Below are 20,402 nucleotides of genomic sequence, written 5' to 3' on the forward strand. Positions count from 1 at the left end.
TCTTACACAGAACTCAATTTAAAGTCCTGGTTTCCAGGCCTGGCAGATGGAGGACAGATGTTTCTTTACACTTGGAAAAGTCCACTTCGTGTAGCTGACTCAGAAAAGATTGTATCTTGTTCTGAATGTCGAGGAGAAATGGCATCAGACAGATCACTCCAAACACAAGCCAAGTCACAGGACTCATCACACAGATTGGATTTAAAAAAAAAAAAAAAACCCAAGACAGCAGGATGTTACTGAGTTCTGGACCTAGATGCTTTCAGACGTGTTCTACCCTGAGTTCCAGGCCGAGACCAGAGCATCATAAATGTGTGTGACTGACAGCTGGGCAGTGGCAGGAAGCAATGGCACAATCTTCTCGTGCCAAGCTGGTACTCTGGTGACGTTCAGGCCTGCGGCCACCATGGAGAGCAAGTGGGAACCCGGCCGTCGCTCAAATGGACGATTCAGATGAATAGAAACTTGCAGGGAGCCCAGAGAAATTACCCGGACTGTGCGGGCATGTTTGAAATCCTCACTGAGGAAGAATGAGCAGGCCCAGAAGACCGTCTCACAGCACTGGGAGTCAGGGTGGCAACCTATGAAGGGTTCCTTGGGAACGTTAGGTGTAGGTATTCACGTATGTGTAGTGTGTGGGTGGAGAGGGCATGCTTGCCATAGCTTGCGTGTGGAGGTTGGAGGACAACTTTGCGGAGCTGGTTCTCTCCGTCCACCTTCACACGGGCCTCAGGGGTCAAACTCAGGGGTCATCAGGCTGGTGTCCTCAGTGGCAAGATACCAAGTATTTTCTGTGCAGGGCAGGGCTGTGCTAAAGCCGCCTGTTTACCTGCGCAAGCTCAGGACTTCTGCAAACTGCCAGGTCAGCATCATGCCAGCCTGTCCTAAGCAGCCTCTCTTCACTGTGTGCCTGGCTCTCGGAGGGATGCCGGCAGGACAGCAGGACAATCCTACGCTCCCGAGCTGAAGGCGCTCCAAGTCCTACACTGTGATGTTTTGTTTGTGTGTCATGAAAGTGAATCATTTCTAAGGCTGAAGAAAGAAATGAGTGACATGAAGATTACTCAGTCGCACCCCACACCAACACGGCAGCAGGCCCGCCAGCTTTCGGGGTCAGGCAGATGCCCCCCCAGCACAGGGACACGGCACAGTGGAAATGATGGGATGCTGAGCGCACAGAGGGCACAAGCACCTCTTCTGCCCCTCACCATCCTCACACAGCCAGATCCCCCGAGCCATGTGTCACTCCGGGAAGCACGTTGCTTTTCTCCAGGCATGTCCCAATGCTGGCTCATTCTGATTATCTGCTACAAGGCCCAGGCCGTTTAGCTCATTTCTAGCTCTGCACAAACCTAAAATCCCCTCAGTCATGCATCTTTACCTGAAGAGGGGACGAAGGGAAAGGGCTGCCTTTCTAATCTTCTAGGAGGAAAACAGTTTGTATGATGGAAGCATGTAAGTAAGTCACCTTCTCGTTAGCAGATCTCAGCTAATCTCAGGGCCCCTGAGAGCAGCAGGCCCCTGGTGTGAGCCATCGGTGTGGGCAGCCGTGTGGTGGTCTCACATGCTACAGGCCTCAAGCAATCTGAAGAACCTGGGGGGGAACCAGGAGCGCCAGGATGGCCCAGCTGCGACTGGGAGAGCTTGGGTCCACCTCTCTCTGTGCTCTGTGGTGCAGTCAGCACAGGCAAAGCCCGGGCCACAGATCTAATCCGGAACACAGAATGAACTCGATAAGCTCTGAGCAGCTCCTCCCCAGGCTCGGAAGAGCTAAGCCCACAGCTAAGGGTGGTGAGGCAGAAGCCTGTGAGGAGTTCTGAGACACCTGCCAGCATTTTCCTGTAATAGAGCAGAGCTTACAGGGACTAAATCGTCGCCAGTAAAAAAAAAAAAAAAAAACGCAAACTGGGAGCTTCCTCAGCAACTGGAGGCAAGACCACAGTGTTAGCAGCTCTTAGGTAGACAGAGGTCCCAGGCCGCATTGCCCAGTGGGGCTCGCCATGCTTGCAGTGAGAGCAGGTGTGTACAAAGCTTAGGTTAGGCGACGGAAGTGAAAGCTCTGCATGCGTCGGCACACGCAGTTCAATAGCAGTCATTTGGATGATGTGTCTGTACCGAAATGTGTTTAAAGCTGCGTTGTGTGTCGTGGCATGTGCTTGCATACCGAGTCTTTTCCAGAATATTCATTCAGCACTCAAATTAGAAAGGCTGTTATAACAGTCAAAACCCCCAAACTTCTTAGACATATGAAGTTATACATAGAATAGATATAAAGATTTGGTGCAAGTTTTTGTGTCTGGCTTAAAACCTAGCTGCCCTGCTGACTTTCTGTGTTGTCTAACAGGCGATCCAATATGATAGTCAAGTTGCCTGAACCTACGTTTCACCTATAAAATGGAGTCCCTGCCTGCTTATGCTGTAAGCACCAGTGACGTCCATGAAGCCCGTGGGAGGCGCGCCCACTGACGATGTCTTTGGGAGCTGGGCTGCGTATGTGTGAAATGAGAACAGGCATCTAAGTCAGCAATGCCCTGTGGGTTTGTGACCCAAAGGGGTGCAGGCTCTTAAGGAACATGCTGGACCTGGCGAGGCAGGCAGCAAAGGTGGCTGGGCTCTCCCAGACAGGAGGCTTGGACTAACTGTGTGCTCCGGGCTCCCTAGAGCCTGTGAGCACAGCAGAAGCAGGGTCGCTGGCTCCTTCAAACCATTGACCTTTTCTCAGAAATCTCTCCACGGTGCTTTCTCGCTGGTGAGTTGTATAGCTGCAGAGCTAGATTCGAGAGTGAGCTGCTGGCTCAGAGGACAGAAACTAGGATATGGAAATGGAAGGGACCACAGAGCTCTCCTGTTGCACAGAGCAAGAAAGGCGCAGTACTCTGTGGAAAGCTAGCTTGACCGACTTGGGAAGCAAGAGGCAGCTGCTGTCTTTCATAGTCTATGCACCAGGCCCTAGCATGGCTGGGCCAGGCCAAACCATTTGAGCAGAAAGATGGGCAAGCAACTCCTTTCGCGCAGGTGGCCTGATGCCCCCTAGTGGTGCAGTTGGGTAACGACGGGAGGGAGGCCTTTCTCCTGCTCTCTAACACCGGCCAGGCATTCCAAGAACGACATCACCCTCTAATTAGTTGCTTGCTAATTCCTGTTAAGAAGCAAGTAGCTGTGGCCAAGAACAAGGTGCTATGTGTCAGGCCAAGCCGAACTAGACGTTAGTACAGTTGGACAGGGGCCTAGGGTTGCTAATCTGCAGAAGGACTAAACGTCTTTAGAATCATTGGGAATGCGGAGGCTGTTAACTCCAGCTTTCAACTGCAGCTCCTTAGTAGCTGAAAGGGGACACTGGCTCCGATCCCATTCAACAAGCTGAGTAAATCCTGTCCCTTCAGATTTGAAAATGTGGCAAAAACAAAAACAAAAACAAACCTACCTTTCTGGGAAGAGAGAATGTTGAACGTAGGGACTTTGCTGAGCATAAAGCAGTGTCCTCTTTGCACCAGTATCCACTTAGCTCCTTTGGAGATGGGATCCAGGGATGGGTGAGGCTGACCAGCAGTGGGTGCTGAGGCCCCGCATAGGCGTCCTCCGCACACCTCACCTGGGAGGCCTCACATGGAACAATATCCCTTGCACGCCTCACTTAGGAGGCCCTGCGTGGAGCATCCTTTGCACACCTCTCTTGGGATGGAGTAACTGAGTCTGGGTGAAGCCAAGGCAAGGGGAAACTAAAGTGAACAGGAAACTTGGCTTGAGGACCACAGCAGGGAGAGAGCTTAGACCCCAAACAGCTGCTCTCCAGCTTGGGCTGCTTTGGAACCACGCAGGTGTTTCACACATGTGGCTTTAAGTCCCCCCCTCCCTGGGTGAGGAGGCTGGGCAAGATAACTGTGCATATTGCCAGAGCTACCTGGGCTGGGGAGGCTGAGTCTGAGACACCGCTTTTACCTGACAACTTCCGGAAGAGAAATTTCTGGGAGGGTTTAGAACGTGGGACAGGCAGAGAGCTGGAGGGAAGAGTGAAAAGATAGTGAGGAAACAGAGGTGACCTGGCAAGTTTGGGGTTTGAAGAAAGAGGAGGAAGAGAGTCTAGAGCAATGTGTGCCGAATCCTCTGCGACAAGCATGCCTAACGAGGATGAACTGGTAGAAGGTTCATCTTAGATTTCACTTATCTGTACAGTGCTCAGAAGCGTTGGTGGAAAAAGCACATGAAGGAACAGGTGCCGGCAGCAAGCACGGAGGGGCAGAGCTGGGTCTTGAGCATCTAACCCTGAGGCTTCCTGAGGAAAGGTGGGGGCAGACTGCTTTGAAAAGGCCCCGTAGACTTGGCACAGGCTGCTCCTTCTCCCAGTCCCCGCGCACGGCAGCGCCAATCCACCCTCAGTCCAATGCTTGTGATTCTGTGGCCATTACTGCAAATTAGGAAAACCCAAAGACTGAGATTTACCTGCAAACATAAAAATACATCATGTTACTGACCAGCAGTACAACTGCGTGAGGCGTGAGAGATGGCAGATGCTGTTGGAAGCTGAACAGAAGAACGAGGCAACAACCCAGGCCAGTCCCTTTCTAGGGATTCATCTTATTTGCCATTTATTATAAAAATCTCATTTTTTTTTTTTTACACAAAACATACTTTAAAAACAGCAAATTTTACCCAAATCTACTGAAGGGTAGGGATTTCAATCCAGGGGCCAAAAGCACTGAACATAATTTTGCATTTTCTAGTAATTCATTCCAGATATACATTTCCAAAGATATGGGAAAGATTAAACAACAAAATGTCTCCACTCAAGATCAGTCCATCTTTTTACTTAGGAGTTTCAAGTCTTAGTGTACACGTGAACGTGGCACAGCAGACGTGAGCGCAGACACACCCACTCCACCGCTACACACTTCTGCGTTTTTAAAATCACACCATGTCTGCTAGAAGTAGTGAACATGCAGGAGGCATTCATGCTTGTTTTTCTCAGCTGCGGTTTATTCTGTGTTAAATTCAAAACTTCACCCGGAAACAAAGTTCAATCAGAAGCCACCTCACCTCGGTACTCTGGCTCATTTAATCTGTGTTAATACTCCCATGTTGATGAAGTTGTTCATAGTTTTAGAAGCTGACGAGAATGCAGTCATGGCGTCCATTGTGAAAGGTACATAGCAGACGATGTCACTGGACGGAGATGCTGTGGACAAGAGACAGGAAGGAAACCATCCCGCAGCTCTCCCAGACATGGGACGGTACAGAAGAGGGACACTATCACCCAGGACAACTGCAGCAGGGTTTATCCTGTGTATATAAATATAATATAGATATGTGTATTTCCTTCAGGATGCGAAAGAAATCTTCTTTTCTCCATCTGTTTAGTCTCATTTACTTTTCTGGAACTTATATAGATTCTAGTGCAACGTGCAGTTAATGGAAGCAGGGACCAGAAGCTGGGGTGTTATAATGGGGATGAAGGACTGCCCTCACCCAGGGGTCACTGCAGACGCTGTAACACAACAGACCGCCACTGTACAGTGCCCGTCAGATTCACGAGGTGGGTGAGGACGGGGACACCGCATGTGGGTGGACCAGTGCTACGTCATAAAGAAATAAGGTCAAGTGCACAGAGTAAGTGTTTGGCTGTTTCAATGAACCTATCACTATGATGCGCTATTTTAGTTAAACAAGGCATCTGAATTACAAAACATGAGCAGAGCCACTTCATGACCAAAGAACAACGTCATAAACTTCGTTAGCGCACTGCAGCACACAAATCAGAGCTTGCTGCTTCACCAAGACGCCAAGGATTTTGTGTACCCTGAGCCAGTCTGTTTAACAGTAACAAATATGCTGATACACAGGAGACCAAAAAGAAAATGCAGTATCACTGTGCTGCAGAAACCCACCCCGATGGAGGTGAGGGAATGGCTGTACCTTTGTAGAAACACAAGCGCCTTCTCAAACTAGACTGTTTGCTTTTATTTTAAATACCATAACTAAGGAAACGGAATACTTCATGATTAAAAGTAATGAATTAAAGAAACTGAAAACTGAAATTTGCAGGTACGAAGCATGTGCATTCTCTGTATTTGTGTGTGCAAGCAACTGACCCATATTACTGTAGTATTGTTTTTGATCCTTCACATTTGGTTTTTGGAAAATTCGTATCATGATAATTTGGAAGATTTCATTTTCTCCAGTTAGGTGACTGTGGACACTCAGGTTCGCAGAGCCAGTGCTAACCCACATCCCTGTGTGTCAGGCGGTAGTGTGTTGGTCATTGTCTTAGTGTTAGCTTTAAAAGCTGCCTCAGCATTGCTGCATAAGTGATGAATACAAAAGAGATTTCAAAGCTGTGGTATCAAGAGCAGTATGGTTTCTGCCAGTGACAACGGCTCAGACCTCGTGATGGGTCCTTCCAGGGAATGCTTCGAGGAGGTAGGAAGAGTTAGCTAACTTGGAAACAAGGCACGGGGGCTTTCTCTTTTATCAGGTGAAGGGTGGAAAATCTCAACTTTTGAAATTTTCCTTATAGAAGAGGGTGGGGTCTTTCATTTCATATGAAGTATGGCTGATAATATTGAAACCCCTCTCACATGCAAGGTTTATGTTCAAAAACCTCAGGTAGTTCCAGTCAATGTCGAAATTGGACCATATGATGATTCTACTGGAGAACATTAACCATCACCTCACCATTCTTAAAGAAGTGAAAATAAGAAAGCCCTGGCTACACCAGGACCTGCCCGTGAGGTCCCAGGGAGGCTGCCTCAGCCAACCCTGGCCCCCCGAGAGCATTCTAACAGGGCGAGCTTTGCTAAGATGACTGTTTTCACTTGGTTCCTTGACATCCATGGTGTGTCAGGCAGCTTTGGGCCTTCGGTATCTTCTTTGTCACTAACCTTACTCAAGTGTCCTCCATGTCATTCTTTTCTCTGAGCATCAGGCCTGTGTGGCAGGTCAGGGGACAGGCATTTCATCTGCTTCAAAGACTCACTCTCATCTTTCTAGAACAAATGAAGAGAAAAACTGCACACCGCGGTTCTGTTCTTAGGAGACTCTTCAGAAGATTCTTGACCCCACAGTGTTCGCAGTTTTTTTTTTTTTTTTTTTTTTTTTTTTTTTTTTTTTTTTTTTTTTTGTTTTTTTTTTTTTTTTTTTTTTTTTTTTTTTTTTTTTTTTTTTTTTTGTAGCTGCAGTTAATAGATTGCTTGACAGTCAGGTCTGAAAAGAGGTGGGTTCGTCATGCCTAGACCCATCAGAGAAAAGCGCAAAGCAGCATCCGCTTCCCCAAGCTAGCCTGCCCATTTTATTTATTCAACAATCTGCATGGTAACGAGGGGCCGCAGACATGGCTCCCTGTCAGGAGGAGCACGGCGTATCCAGGAGATGCCGGGCGCGGGTGGGCATCAGTTAGGCGGGCTCAGCGAGGGGCTGAGCAACAGCGCCCGCTGGCGTCGCGTCGAGAGGCCACGCGGATGGAGGAGACCCACATTTTTATTTAGTGCTCACTCTATTTCTACAGAGCAGTTTCCAGTCAACTTCCCAGCCCAGCTCTTGCCCTCCCCTCCATCGCAGTCCGGGAGTGGCTGAGGATCACCCGCATGCGTGCGCAGCGGCAGGGAGAGGTAGGTGGTGCTGCAGCCCTGTCCTCTCGCAGGGAGCCCCTCAAAGGCCGAGGGGAGCAAAGCACAAGGCTCTGTCACCCCAAAGGGGTCAGTTGCAGAGTACAAAAACCCTTGGAGCAGAATGCATACAAACATGAGAGTTGTAATGAGCCCAAACCAGGAATCATTAAGTTCCGACAGAGATGAACATGCTCATCGTACAGAAAGCGTGCTCACAGGGATAGAATGAGACCGTACAGTACAAAATATTTCGTGTTTCATATAAAATTCTTAACATTTACAAAAGGCTTTGAGGACCGACAAGAAGGTACTTCGGGACCATACCGACTTTTAGGAAGTTGGGTCACGTGCCCTAGAAACCCTGGCTCCTGTTCTAGGTGAACGCCAAATGTCCCAGGGATGTTCGCTGTTGTTCAGAGAAAACCAGATGAAGATTCCAGCAAAATGACAAAGGAAAGGAGAAGCAGGCCAAGATGGAACTCTGCCAAGCACGGTACACTCTGCTTAAAAAGTGAAAGGACAGAAATCAAAGCCAGTGGAGAGCATACGTCAAGGAAATTTATACTGAGGAGTCTTCGTGGGCTTGGTGATAAATATCAAATTAGGAAGTCATGTGAAAACAAGTGTGCAAATAAGTAATGGGCGAAAAGAGAGAGGAAAAATGCAGTCCTGAAGATAAAAGTCTCCATAATTGCACGCCTCTCAATCCACCTTCAACACATACTGTCTGTAGCATCTCAATAATTAAAAATCAGTTACTCACAAAACTCCAGTGTTGACATCTTTTTCCTACTTGATTTAGATCCTGAAATGAGTTATCTGTAAGATTTTGGTTATGATGTGCCACAATCAGCGGCCATTTTTCATCTTGATAACTGAGGAAAGTCCATTCTCCTTTCCCGGTGCCTGGCTTTACAGCTGCTTTTGCCGTGAGCCTGACCTGAGGGTTAACACTTATCCAGGCACGTCTGTAAGCGCTCTGTCACAGGCGGCGGAAGGGTACTGAGCAAACTGTCCTCGACAATCAGACAGCTCCGTTTCAGGGACTGGCAGCCTTCCAGCTCTGGGGGCAGCGTCTCCAGGTAGTTCCCAATGAGCTCCAGGTGGGTGAGGTTGGACAGCTCACCCACCAGAGGGGACAGGTCTGTTAGGCTGTTTCTCCCCAGAAGTAGACACTGGAGCTTCTTGCACTGGAACAGCCCATCTGGGAGCATCTCGATCTACGAGGAGAAAGGAAGCAGGAGAAACCAGTTTGGACCGACCGGCTCTGATAGCACATTCATTCATGTACTTACATTCCAGTTCCTGTTCTTCAAAAACAGGCCTGCAGGCCCACAGGGAAAGACACCGCAATGACTGTAAACTTGTAAACAGAGAAAGGAGAGTATGGGTAAGGGTAGCCGGTGGCCAGGGCCTCTGTGAACGTCCATGCTCTCCTCAGTGTGGGTGGGCAAACAATTTGGTTCTGAACACTCTTGATGTGATTCTTAAAGAGAAAGTACATATATAGTCACTGATTCTAAGAGTAAAGAAAACAAGCCAGTGACACAGGAGAATTGTAATTACTGACTACTGGATCAGAAATAAATTACTCTCCAGAGTCCCCATGAAGATCTTAGCGTGCTAATCATGAGCAACCCCACAGGGCCTCCTGAGAGGAGGCTAGGGCTATTTCCTAAACTGCTTTTCTCAGAGGATGAAACCCAAACATTTATTTTCAGTAGTCAGCAAAAGCAGATGAAAAAAAAAAAAAAAAAAAAGGCGATGTGTACATGTATGCTTCAGCTCCTCGCAGACACACGTCTGAGTGTCTTCTTGTGCCCTCACAGCCATGAAAGGATTCGTATAGCACTGTGAGGTGAACAAAGTACAAACTGGGTCAGCCTGGGAGTGGCTCCCCTGAGCGCCCCCGTGTACGACCAGCACAGTGTATGCGTGCGCAACGGAATGGACTCACTGCACGCGATCCCCTCACCTCATCCCTGGCCCGGAGCCCCGGGAGGGAGCAGCAGCCTCGGACCGGAAAGCCCACCCACACTGGCTCAGGGCAATGTGCAAGCATTAGCTCCTTGGTTCAGGAGGTGGCTTTGCTGTGTGTGGATGAAAGGCAGAGAGGGGCTCTTTCAGCATCCTCTGTTGGCTCAGTGCAAATTCACTGCGCCAGCCCTGAGGGGCAGAGTTCTCCTCCAGGACACGTTTCGTAAACTCAAACTCAAACTCGCAAAACTGCACTGAAAATGCTCATCATGCTCAAAACGCCTCTTGTCTGCTCATTCCCCCCCTGGCTCAGCCCCGTTTACCCGTGAAAACAAGCCTGATGCTCACACTGCTATGGCGGACATCAGCACTGGTCACTACTGTCTGCGCTACTGTATGCACTAAAGCAAGACATTAGCAAAGGAAAATCGTGTGCTTACTGCCTTTCTTCTCAGGCACAGACGTGAGCTGCCACCTGCGAGGATTTCATACTGAGGGGCGGGCAGAGGAGAAAGGCACAGATGGAGCTGCTCCGAAAGCCATCCCTGTCACAGCTTTGTGCCTCAGGGCTGGGTCCCGATAGGTGTGCTGAACCCTGGGGTGGGAGTGGGGTAGAGGGGGGCTTGCTTCCCTAGCACCCAGGCACCATATGCTGAATGGCCTTCATGGTGCCAGGATGCTCACACATGGGGGATGACGCACTGAGCACCCCACATGCCCTCCCGGCTTTGTGTCTGCGGAAAAACTCAGGCTCGGGTGTTTTCAGTGGGACATTTCTGGCTGTGGGGCTGTTCTATATGTGGCGATGTTGACCGGGTTTCCTTGTCTCCAGCTGTCAGTGACACTCTCCTCTGTGGCTTTAACTGCCCAAAATTATCTTCAGCTGATGTCTGCCGAGGGAGCAGGAGCATCTCTGGTGGAACACCGTTGTGTAAAGAAGATCCGTTATACCGAGGATGTGCGCTCTGGCCCCCACTGCATCCAGCTGCACGCGGCGCCAGAGCGTGTAACGGGACCTATTTTTCCCCTAGGTGCTCATCCGGAAGTGGTGGTCCTCAGCTCTCTCCTGCCTGTGCCTCTAGATTCCCAGTCTTCTTCCATGGCCTGCATCTGCGGTGTCTGTGACTTCCGAAGACCCTGAGCTGAGGAGAGGGTCCTAATTTGCCTGCCCTCCGTTAGGAAGGGGCTTTAACAGCCAGGCCTCCCCTTCACTTAAGCACTTCTAGCCAGAACTATTTACAAGAGTTCAAGGTCACCCTTGATGGTGTAAATTCGAAGGACTTATGATCCCGTTTTTCAAAATAAGTTCCATGAGACTGTATGTAATTCTCTGAACATGCGCCTTTCCTGACTGCATCATACCTGACCACATTCATCACTAAGGTATGTTTTATGGGACAAGTCACTCTTCCCAAAGCTCCTAAGAAAAAGGTATCTTGCCCAAACACATGGCAAATCAATTCTCCTCTTGGAGAAGTGAAGTGTGTATTTACACATGAAAGGCACCGAGGAATCCTAGGATGAAAATGTGACTCAAAAAGACACACCGGATGCTTGCTATGAGAGCCCTATGACCCTCCTGTGCAGGGGGCTCTGGAGGCTCTGCCATGAACACTGGTCCCCTGGAGGACTGCCGGGCTTAGGGACACTCTTTTCATGACTCAGTGGGAAGCAGATGCATGTCCTTGCAGACCCTACCAGATTCTTGAGTCCCCAGGTCCCCTGCATCTGGAGAATGGGCATTCCGGAAGCAAGAATCGGGTGTTCATCATATACAAATGTGGAACTGAAGCTGCCGCAGAACAGGAACACTAAGGAGCCTCCTCTGAGAGGCAAGGGCTGGAGCAGTTCCCAGAACGGTACCCAGGCCCAGCATGGATGAGAGAGGGCGCTGTGGGCGCTGCACCTCTGTGCTTGCTCTGGCCTCTCCCCGCAGTCGCCTTCCTTTCTTCCTGTTTCCAGGTTGGGTTTTGCCGACTTCACTTTCCTGTGATGCTACAAGATGAGATGCCTGTTATCCTCTTAGTAAATGGGATCTTATTCACGTTACAATGGGTACTGATGCGTCCGTTGTGAACGCTTATGTTTTCAGGAATATTGTAGACTCCCTCATGGGACCATGAGGATTTCAAGATTGGATGGTACTTTGATATCTGCATCTCCACGTGAAATACGAACCTCCACCTTTCTTTAACACCGGTCCCACTGATTGGCTGAAAATGAATCTGGACAGCTTCGGCCCTAAGTCGGCTCCATCCTTCACGTCAAGAGCACACTCTGCTTCCTACGGACTTTGTGGCCAGAGGAGAAGTCTTCCCCCAACTGCCCTGTTCACCAAGCGTTCAGATGTTTCAACACTATGATACTGAAGATGTTCTCTCCGCCTTCCTCCAGCTTACCGCTATCAGGCCACACTGTCCTGTCAGCGGGTCATTTCCTTCTTAGAACAGTGCTTTAAAAAATTACTCACTCTTTCACAATTCCTGACACACACACTGATGACAGTCCCATTATCCTCCTGCCTCTTCTCCCTCCCACTGGCCCTTTTCTCACGCCCCTCCCGCTTTTGCGCCTGTTGATTTGTTCATTGATTGTGTGTGTTTATGCCGGTGGGTGCATTCCAGCCACAAAGGTGTCCGAGGACAACTGTAACCCATTTCTTCTCTGCTCCCACCATGAAGGTTATGGGGCTCCTGGAAAGCACCTATGCCAGCTGAGCCACCCTAGCTCTGGTCTTCTGCGGCCCACGGCCTATGATCAGAGTTTACTGTCCACACACACACGTGGTGGTGTGCGGGGATCGAGGGGGCTACTTCCGTCTCTGACTTCACACTCTTAGGAAAGTGTTTACAGGTGTCGTGTTCACCCTGAGAATGGGTGGCCATAGGCCAATGCTCGGGTTTCCGAGACAAGGCACCTGGGATATTCCATTCCACCCTGGCCTAGGAGAAAGCTGAAACTTTCTTATGCTGTAATGCGTCCTCCTTCTGTCATGACAGCGCTTTCGGAAATGGCCAAGAAGTCAAGAAACTTGGCATCAGAAGTATGAACGGTCTAAATTTGCCTAATCATGGCCCCAGCGTAGCCAGCCACCAGCTGTTTAAAACCTATAACTTTTTTTTTTTTTAATTTGTAAAAAACATACAAAGTGTGGAGAGTCCATACCCAACTACGGCCTGACTGTAAATGACAGCACAATATTAATTCTACCCTTGAGAGACAGTACCAATGGTCTTAAGCTTTCATTAAGTTTACCTGCCAAAAGATTTCACCTGTTTATACATTAAATAAGGCACGTCCTGCCACCCATTCATGTGGCCATTTCACTGCATCACAAACAGAATCCGTGCTTTCCCAGATAATTATCCACACTTTTTACTCTAGCTGTAACAAAGGAGAAAATGTGACCCAAGCTAGTTTACCGCTCAACCTTTAGATTTGTGATTTTTATAGAGACTTCAGGGATGCAATCAAGAGTGTCTTCCACTGGCTCTACTTAATCATATGCTCTCTCTCTCCCTCCCCCACCCCTGTGTGTGTGTGTGCGTGTGAGCGTGTGTGTGTTGGCAGAGAGTTGCCCTACACTATGTACTTTAATCAGTTCTTCAGGTAATTCTCATATATACTGCTAGTCCACGTTGGCCCTGCTGTAACTGTAAAACCTCATGCCCCGAGGGACTTCTCATTTATCGCGGTGGGCACGCTTCTTTTATGTATGAGTCTCAGCATTCTGAAAGAGCAACAGCAGCTTGTCTGGAGGATGCGTGTTCTGGGATGAGCTGGAAGAAAACAGCAGCGCCCCCTCTTCATTCAGCGGGAGAGGCCAGTCCCAGGCTCTTGGGTTCACTCTCCCTCCCACTTACACTTTAGTCATTCTTTGCCATCAGACTGGAAGGAGTTTTTCCTTTGTTGTCCCCCTCTGTCACGGTTTAAAGTAGGAAACTACTCTTTAGTTTTTCTTTTTCTTGTTTCTGTGAAGTTACACTTTCCTTCACTGTTGCAAATTACGGTTCATTTTTAAGTGTGGATGCTGGGAAGAAGCTCTGAGAAGCCTCTGGCATCACATACAACCAGGCCTTCCATTTAGAATTGTCTTTTTAGATGCACAGGCAGACCTGCAAGCATTTTTTTTCTTACAGCATTATAAAAAGAATTTATGAATAATTCATAATACCATCAGTTTAAAGGGGCTATCTTTGGTAGAATGAAAATCTTACCAAGCTCCCTCAGTCCTCAAGACCTTCCCAAACAAAACTCAGCCCCGCCATCACTAATTAGTGAGTTTAAATGCTCTAACTGTGATATTTGTGCAGGAAATGGGGAAAGAGAATAAAGAGAACGTTTGCTGAGCCACTGTTTGCTCACAGAATACCCGTGATAACTTGTATAACAACTCAGGGCTTTGGTAATTTGCCAAGATCGCAGGGGAAGAGGCTGAGCTGGGAGAAGGCTCAGACCCCTGGGTGTACAGGCTCGCGCAGCCTCGGACCAGCCAAAGGAAGGAAGGACGGGGCTACTCACGTTGTTGTTGGTCACAGCGAAGTACTGGAGGTTGGCCAGGTACTGGACCTCCTCTGGGATGAAGGTCAGGTGGTTGTAGCTTAGGTCCAGGTAGTGCAGCTTGGTGCAGAGGAAGAGCTGCAGGGGCAGGCTCTCGATGTTGTTGTGCCCCAGGACCAGCTGCTCCAGGTTGGACAGCGCGCCGATCTGCGCCGGGATGTAGGCGATGCTGTTGTGCCAGAGCTTCAAACAGGACAGGCTGGGGAGGTGCTGGAAGCTGATGATCTCCTCCACCGTCTTCAGGTTGTTCTCCTTCAGGTCCAGCTCGTGCAGGTTGTTCAGGCTGAAGATGGAGTGGGGGATGCGCTCCAGGTCGCAGCCCAGCAGCTCCAGGCTCTTCAGGTTGACCATCTTCTTCAGGTTGTTCAGCACGACCAGCTTGCTTCCCTCATTGTCCAGGGACAGCTTCTGCAGGGAGGGCAGCAGGTCTGTCACCACCTGGGGGATGCGAGACAGGCTGCTCTTGAGGTGGAGGGTCCGCAGGTTCTTCAGGTCCTGGAAGCCCTCCAGCTGCATGGTGCCAGGCTGCTCGGGGAGGACACAGCCCGACAGGTAGAGCTCCCTGAGGTTCTTCAGGTGGAACACCCAGCGAGGGATCTTCCCCATCTCGGTGAACTTCAGGCGGAGGATCTTCAAGTTCTCCTCCAGGAAGGCCAGGGCGGAGTGGTCGACCACCAGACATGAGTGGTACACGTGGAGCTCCCTGAGGTTGACGAGCTGGGACACGGCGGCGGGCAGCTTGACCTCGGGGATGAGCTCCAGGCTCAGCACCTCCATCTCCGTCAGCTCGAAGACGTTGTCCGGAAGGCCACTGAGCATGAAGAGATGCAGCTCGATCTTGTCCTGGGCGTTTTTCACAAGCTTGCTCTTCAGCTTCTCCACCGTCCACTCGTTGTTGAGGTTGATCTGCTTCAGTTTGTTCTCGCTCACCTCCGACAGGAAGATGGAGAAGCGCTTGGAGTAGAGCGGGTCGTACTGGTCGGCCAGATGGAGGATGAAGGCGAAGTCGTTCTTGACGTCGGGGATGTCGCTGTAGTTGCTCTTCTCCCGGAGCGCCTCAAAGGAGTACTGCTTGAGGGAGCTCCTGAGCATCCACCACAAGCTGTAGGAGGAGGTGAGGCCATAAAGGATCACCAAGATGACATAGAAGGAGGCTAGGACCTTGAAGATCTCTGCCAAGGAGTAGACGCACTGGTAGCGCTTGTAGCCCGTGAACGCCTGCACGTCAATCGAGCAGTCGATTTCGAGGGTTATGTAGCTTAGGAAGTACGGGACGTAGGCTATGATGAGGACGAACAGAATGACCTTGACGATGATCTGCCTCAGGTACACCCGGTAAATGATGTCCCTCTGCTCCACGTGGAGGCGGAACCTCTTCACCTTCTCAAAGATGGCTTTGGCTTGCTCGCCCTCCTTCTTGTCCAGGACGCTGGAAGTCGGGCTCTCTATGCCAGGTGGCTCCAGGCCCGGCTGTGGGTAGGGCAGGGACTGTTTGCTGGCATCGGCGTCGGCGGAACCCCCTGAGGTGGAGAGCAAGGTTTTGGACTTGGAGAGTTTCAGGGGCCTCCCGGACTGCTCGGCCACCGTCTCTGACAGGGCGCGGGTGGTCCACGGGGAGTCGAAGCACTTGTGGAGGATGGACACGAAGTGCTCCAGCCTGGAGCTGGTGCTGGGGTAGTGGAGCCAGAAGTTGCTGCAGGCTGCGAAGATGAGCGTGTGCAGGAGCACCAGGTAGGGGAAGAACTTGGCGAACCAGTGCAGCTGCTTCTCGTAGCAGACGGCGTCGATGTAGGAGTACTGCTGCCGGTGCAGGTCGTTCTGGATCCGCAGCGGCAGCGGCAGCGGCGACAGCAGGCCCGGGGCTGAGGACACGTTCTCGCCGCCCCTCAGCAGCTCCCAGGGCACGGCACAGTGGCTGTCGAATTCCACCTTGCACGGAAGGCAGCAGAGCACCCTGCTCTGGGTGAGCTGCAGGGCTCCGGCCAGCACGGCCACCAGCAGCATGATGAGGGTGATGTAATACCAGAAGACGTCCCACCAGGGCTTCAGGATGTGATAGGATGACTGCGCGTCGGCTAGGCATTTCAGCTCAGTTAGTGTGATCATGGCTCCCTGGCAGAGGGCGGGGGCTGGGGCGGAGAGAAGGAAAGAAGCCTTGCTGAAACCCTTCCGGCGTGCCTTCCTGGGCCTTCCTGTTCCCTGGCACTTGGGGTTTGAGCTAGGGTCTCGGGCAGCTCGGCCCGGCTTCAAACATACTCATCCTACCCACTTGGCAGGGTCTCGGTGACAGGTAACCCAAGAGCAGGACCGGTCAAGGGGCGTGAAAGGCTCTGGCTTCACCTCTAACCTAAATCACACTGAACTACATAGCTTTTTCCTTAGCTTGAGGATATACGGAAGACATATGTATGAAGGGCTTTAGGGGCGAGCTTGCGGCAGCTCTTAGTTTACCTTCTGCTGGATCTCAACTCCAAGGCCACGGTGGCTGCTCTTACTCTATATATCCTGCCCTCAAAATCCCCAAAGAAGCCCTTTCCAGACAGAGCCCGTGTGGCACTGTTGTTTGCCACCTGAGAGTTGCTCACCCCCCACAGAGAGCCTTTCTGTGAGAGCACTGCTTTATAAAAGTATCCCTCAGGCTTGGAGGACTCTGCCCATTGCTTGGAAAGCAAATGGCCGCTGAACGGATTTCCCCTTTCTCTCCAGGCCTTCTCTATGTATCTTAAGTACGTGACTATGTGAAAACTTGGGAGCATTTGAAAGAGGAGAAACAACCGTAATGGTTTAAAAAGGAGTGGTGAAGAGCAGCCCGGAAGAGAGCCAGGGAGCTTCATGGTTAATGTGACAGCACAGGGCACACGATGGCGGTGCGCCCTTTGCTGCTTAGTCATGCCTTCAGAACCAAAGTGCACCTTATGTCTTACACTGAAAGGACCTCAGGCCTTTTACATTATCTCATCAGTCCTGTTTTCTGAGAACCCCCTTCTCTTGTGTCCATGCTTCTCTGGGGTCCAAGAAGAATTTTCTTTTCATCTCACGTAATCCTCTGGGGATTAGGATGAGGGTCAAGGTTACAGTTGGCTGCCGTGAGGGTGAAGCATAATAAGAAATGAGGGTCAGATCCCCAAAGGGTCAAGTTCTCAAAAACAAGTGCAGCACTGCTTATTCCATTTTTGTTTAGAAATGCTACTTAGTAAAATCCAGACCACCTGTAGGACAGCAGAGGCTCACACACAAGGAATGTTTGGATCTTACACAGTGTTTGTTAGGACAACAACAAAAATCACAGTAGCTGGCAGGGCAGATCAGTTCTACATCCAAGGCCTCTTCTTGCCTCTGTGAGTGTCCAGTCGCCACCTTCCCGGGGCCTCACTTACTCTCTATGCACCACGTCACCAGTAATACCTCACAGGAGCCTCCCTGGTTCTCCCTAGTCCTCCTGGTCAACCTCGAGTCCTACACGTGCTGCAGCCTAAGTCCCAGGAGCCTGCCACAGAAGCTGCCACAGCTCAGTAATCTCTCATGCTGGCATTCTTGGTATGGAATGCCTGCTTCTCCACTTCCTAAGATACCCCTCGACCCCAGGTTTCACCTCCTGGAATGGAGGCCCGCTTTTTTGTCTGTACCTTCTCTGGGAATGGTGTCTCATATGTTTCCTCCGCCTGACTATAAAATTCGCCAGGGCTTCCGTCCTTTACTCTAGGATGGCAGATCTGACCCTCAGTTCTTCTCAGCCGGCCTCACTCTCACTGCAGGCTGTCCTGTGTCAAGGCAAACTGTGCTGTCCAGCCCAGTCCCAAGACAATTACATGAGCCTAATAAAATGTTCTGGTATTTGAACTCAAAGGACCATGAACACAATAGAAAAGGGATCATAGAAAACATTACTGCATGAAATAACACATATATGGGCTGGAGAGACAGCTCAGAGGTGAAGAGCATTGTCTGCTCTTCCAGAGGTCCTGAGTTCAATTCCCAGCAACTGCATGCTGGCTCACAACCATCTATGATGAGATACGGTGCCCTCTTCTGGCACGCAGGTGTACATGTAGACAGACTACTGTATACACGATAAATAAAATCTTTTTTAAAAAGTAATAACAGATATATTAAAAACGCACGCATGCCTTCAGTCAGTCATGTGGTAACTATTATGCTCTGATAGTGATCCAACCTTTGGCCATGTTAACAGTGATCCCAGACAATTCGGGGGCAGCAGCTTTGTTCCTATGAAGTGAGATCCCACCTAACACACAGATGAAGATGAAATGGGACGACAAAACCTCAGGAGTGGCCACCTTAAACGGCCTCCCCCCTGTGGAGGAACATGAGGAGGGGGTGATGGTCGCAGAGATAGAAGGGCACACTTTTGTACACACAGGAACCTGTGCACACTGGCCGATGTTGTGGAAGGATGACGGGGGTTGGAATGGGGGAGAATGGAGAATTAGGGGGTTGGAGGAATTTTTTTTTCACAGCGCTGCAAATTTGCAGTTTGCTAGTATTGGAGCTTTTGTGAGCTTTTTTCTAAGCCTATCCCCTTACGAGAACCCCAACAAACTCACTGCCTTACTAAGCAGGGTTGGGTGGAATTAGTTCGTTTGATCTGTTGGTATGTCATCTGAGGTGAACAGATATTTCTGTTTCCTTACGAGAAATGGCAGAATGTACCTCATGGAGGAAGGAACGTGGGGATTTATTTCAGTAACAGAACTAGATAGGTAGAAGGTTTATACAGGAAGACATATTTTAGGGGGAGGGTCTCATGCTGCCCAGGCTGGCTTAAATTTGATATGTAGCCAAGGCTGACCTTGCATTCGTGGTAAGACTACAGACATGTGCTATGACGTAAGGCTGGAATCATCTGCTTTCAGCCCTCGGTCCTAGCTGGTCTCCACGGTAAAATGACTGTCCCCCAGGAAGGCTACAGTGGGATTTCTTGTAATGGAAAAGAAGAGTGAATCATATCTTTAAGGACTTTCCCAGCCTGAGTTTATGATTTTATTCATTCCCTACAGTTCTTGAGAGACACATTCATTTACTATCTCAAACCGATCCTGGGGAGAGAGAAATGACAGCCGGAGCAGAGCTCAACAAAGGCTCCGTGCCAACACTGACCAGACAACACCGCACAGATTCATACTTACTTTATGAAAAAGCGAATCAAATTAACTGCGCCTCAGTCGGGGGGTCTACACCTTTTGAAGTTTCTGAGACACACCATCTCTGAGTTTGTCTTCATTCTGTGAGAGAGCAAAAATATCTTGGAGATACTGTTTTCGGAGACCCTTTCCACCAAATGTCACACAGAGACACTCACCCAGGGCTTGTCCCAGTAAAGGTCTATGGACAGGACGCCACCCCCAGGCACCAGGCCATATCCTGGATTTCTTTTCTAAAGGGCTTGCTAAAGCCCTCTGTAACCCTTAGCCCTTCCCAAGTGTTTTACATATGTTAATCTCTTCTCCAGCCTCACATGCAATCTGTATGTGCTGGCAAAATGTACCTGCTTTTGCCAGCTTGCTTATTGCACCATGAAACTTCTATAACCAACTTAAAACCACAAAACCAAAATCAACCAAAGGATTGTGTTCATAGTCTCCTGCTGCACCATAGAGAACTGACTGGGCAGCTGTCCTGTGATAGCTTAGCATCTTGTCCAGCTTGGCATCACAATGTTTCTTGGACAACAGATTCTCTTCATTGTTAGATAGGTTTTCTCTACTACAGAAGGAGATAGAAACCTACACCTGACGGGAATCATGTGAAATAATCTTGAGGGGAAAGTAACTGTCCAGAGGACCCCAAGTGCTTACGGTTTTGTCCTACTTATTTTGTCAGGAAATAAACCGTAAAGTTTCTCCATTTGCTTTTTAAAACACGACCGGTCCTGACTAAGCATGCCCATGTATGCCAGGAGATGGAAATATATGATACATGGATGTGGCCCAGCGCACTTGTAGGTGCTGTCACGTCTCAGTGTCAGAAGTCTGCACACCTGCTGGTAAGACTTTCCTCAAATCGGCTAACCCACCAAACTATCAAAGTCTTTTGATGAGGTTCTTATGAATAAGATCAAATAAAAATGGTTTACCATTAATATCCCAACTGAGTATCTGCATTCAAAGCACATTTTATTTATTTCAAACCTTTTCATACTTAAACGAGGCAGTGAGATAAAAACCAGGCCTTCATATGTTATAAACAGGGGAAACAAGGCCGGCCCAGAGAACTCACCTTGCCCGATGTAACAAAAGTGTCAGG

The 20,402-nt window shown here is 49.6% G+C and overlaps 1 protein-coding gene across 2 annotated transcripts in view; it reads right to left on the reverse strand.

The window, feature by feature from the left end:
• Positions 1 to 4,569: 4,569 nt before the first annotated feature.
• The window catches only part of Lrrc8b (leucine rich repeat containing 8 VRAC subunit B), a 49,006-nt gene continuing 33,173 nt past the window's right edge, over positions 4,570 to 20,402 (reverse strand). For both annotated transcript variants that reach the window (XM_055605523.1, XM_055605522.1), the window contains exons 2-4: positions 19,286 to 19,381; positions 14,100 to 16,267; positions 4,570 to 8,821 (exon numbers count right to left, since the gene is read on the reverse strand). In XM_055605523.1, coding sequence (XP_055461498.1) covers positions 8,549 to 8,821; positions 14,100 to 16,244 — 2,418 coding nt within the window. In that variant the 5' untranslated portion in view covers positions 16,245 to 16,267; positions 19,286 to 19,381 and the 3' untranslated portion in view covers positions 4,570 to 8,548. The remainder of the gene's footprint in view (positions 8,822 to 14,099; positions 16,268 to 19,285; positions 19,382 to 20,402) is intronic.

Source organism: Psammomys obesus, unplaced genomic scaffold (assembly GCF_907164565.1).
Source record: "Psammomys obesus unplaced genomic scaffold, mPsaObe1.curated_primary_1811, whole genome shotgun sequence".
Taxonomy (NCBI): Eukaryota; Metazoa; Chordata; class Mammalia; order Rodentia; family Muridae; genus Psammomys; species Psammomys obesus.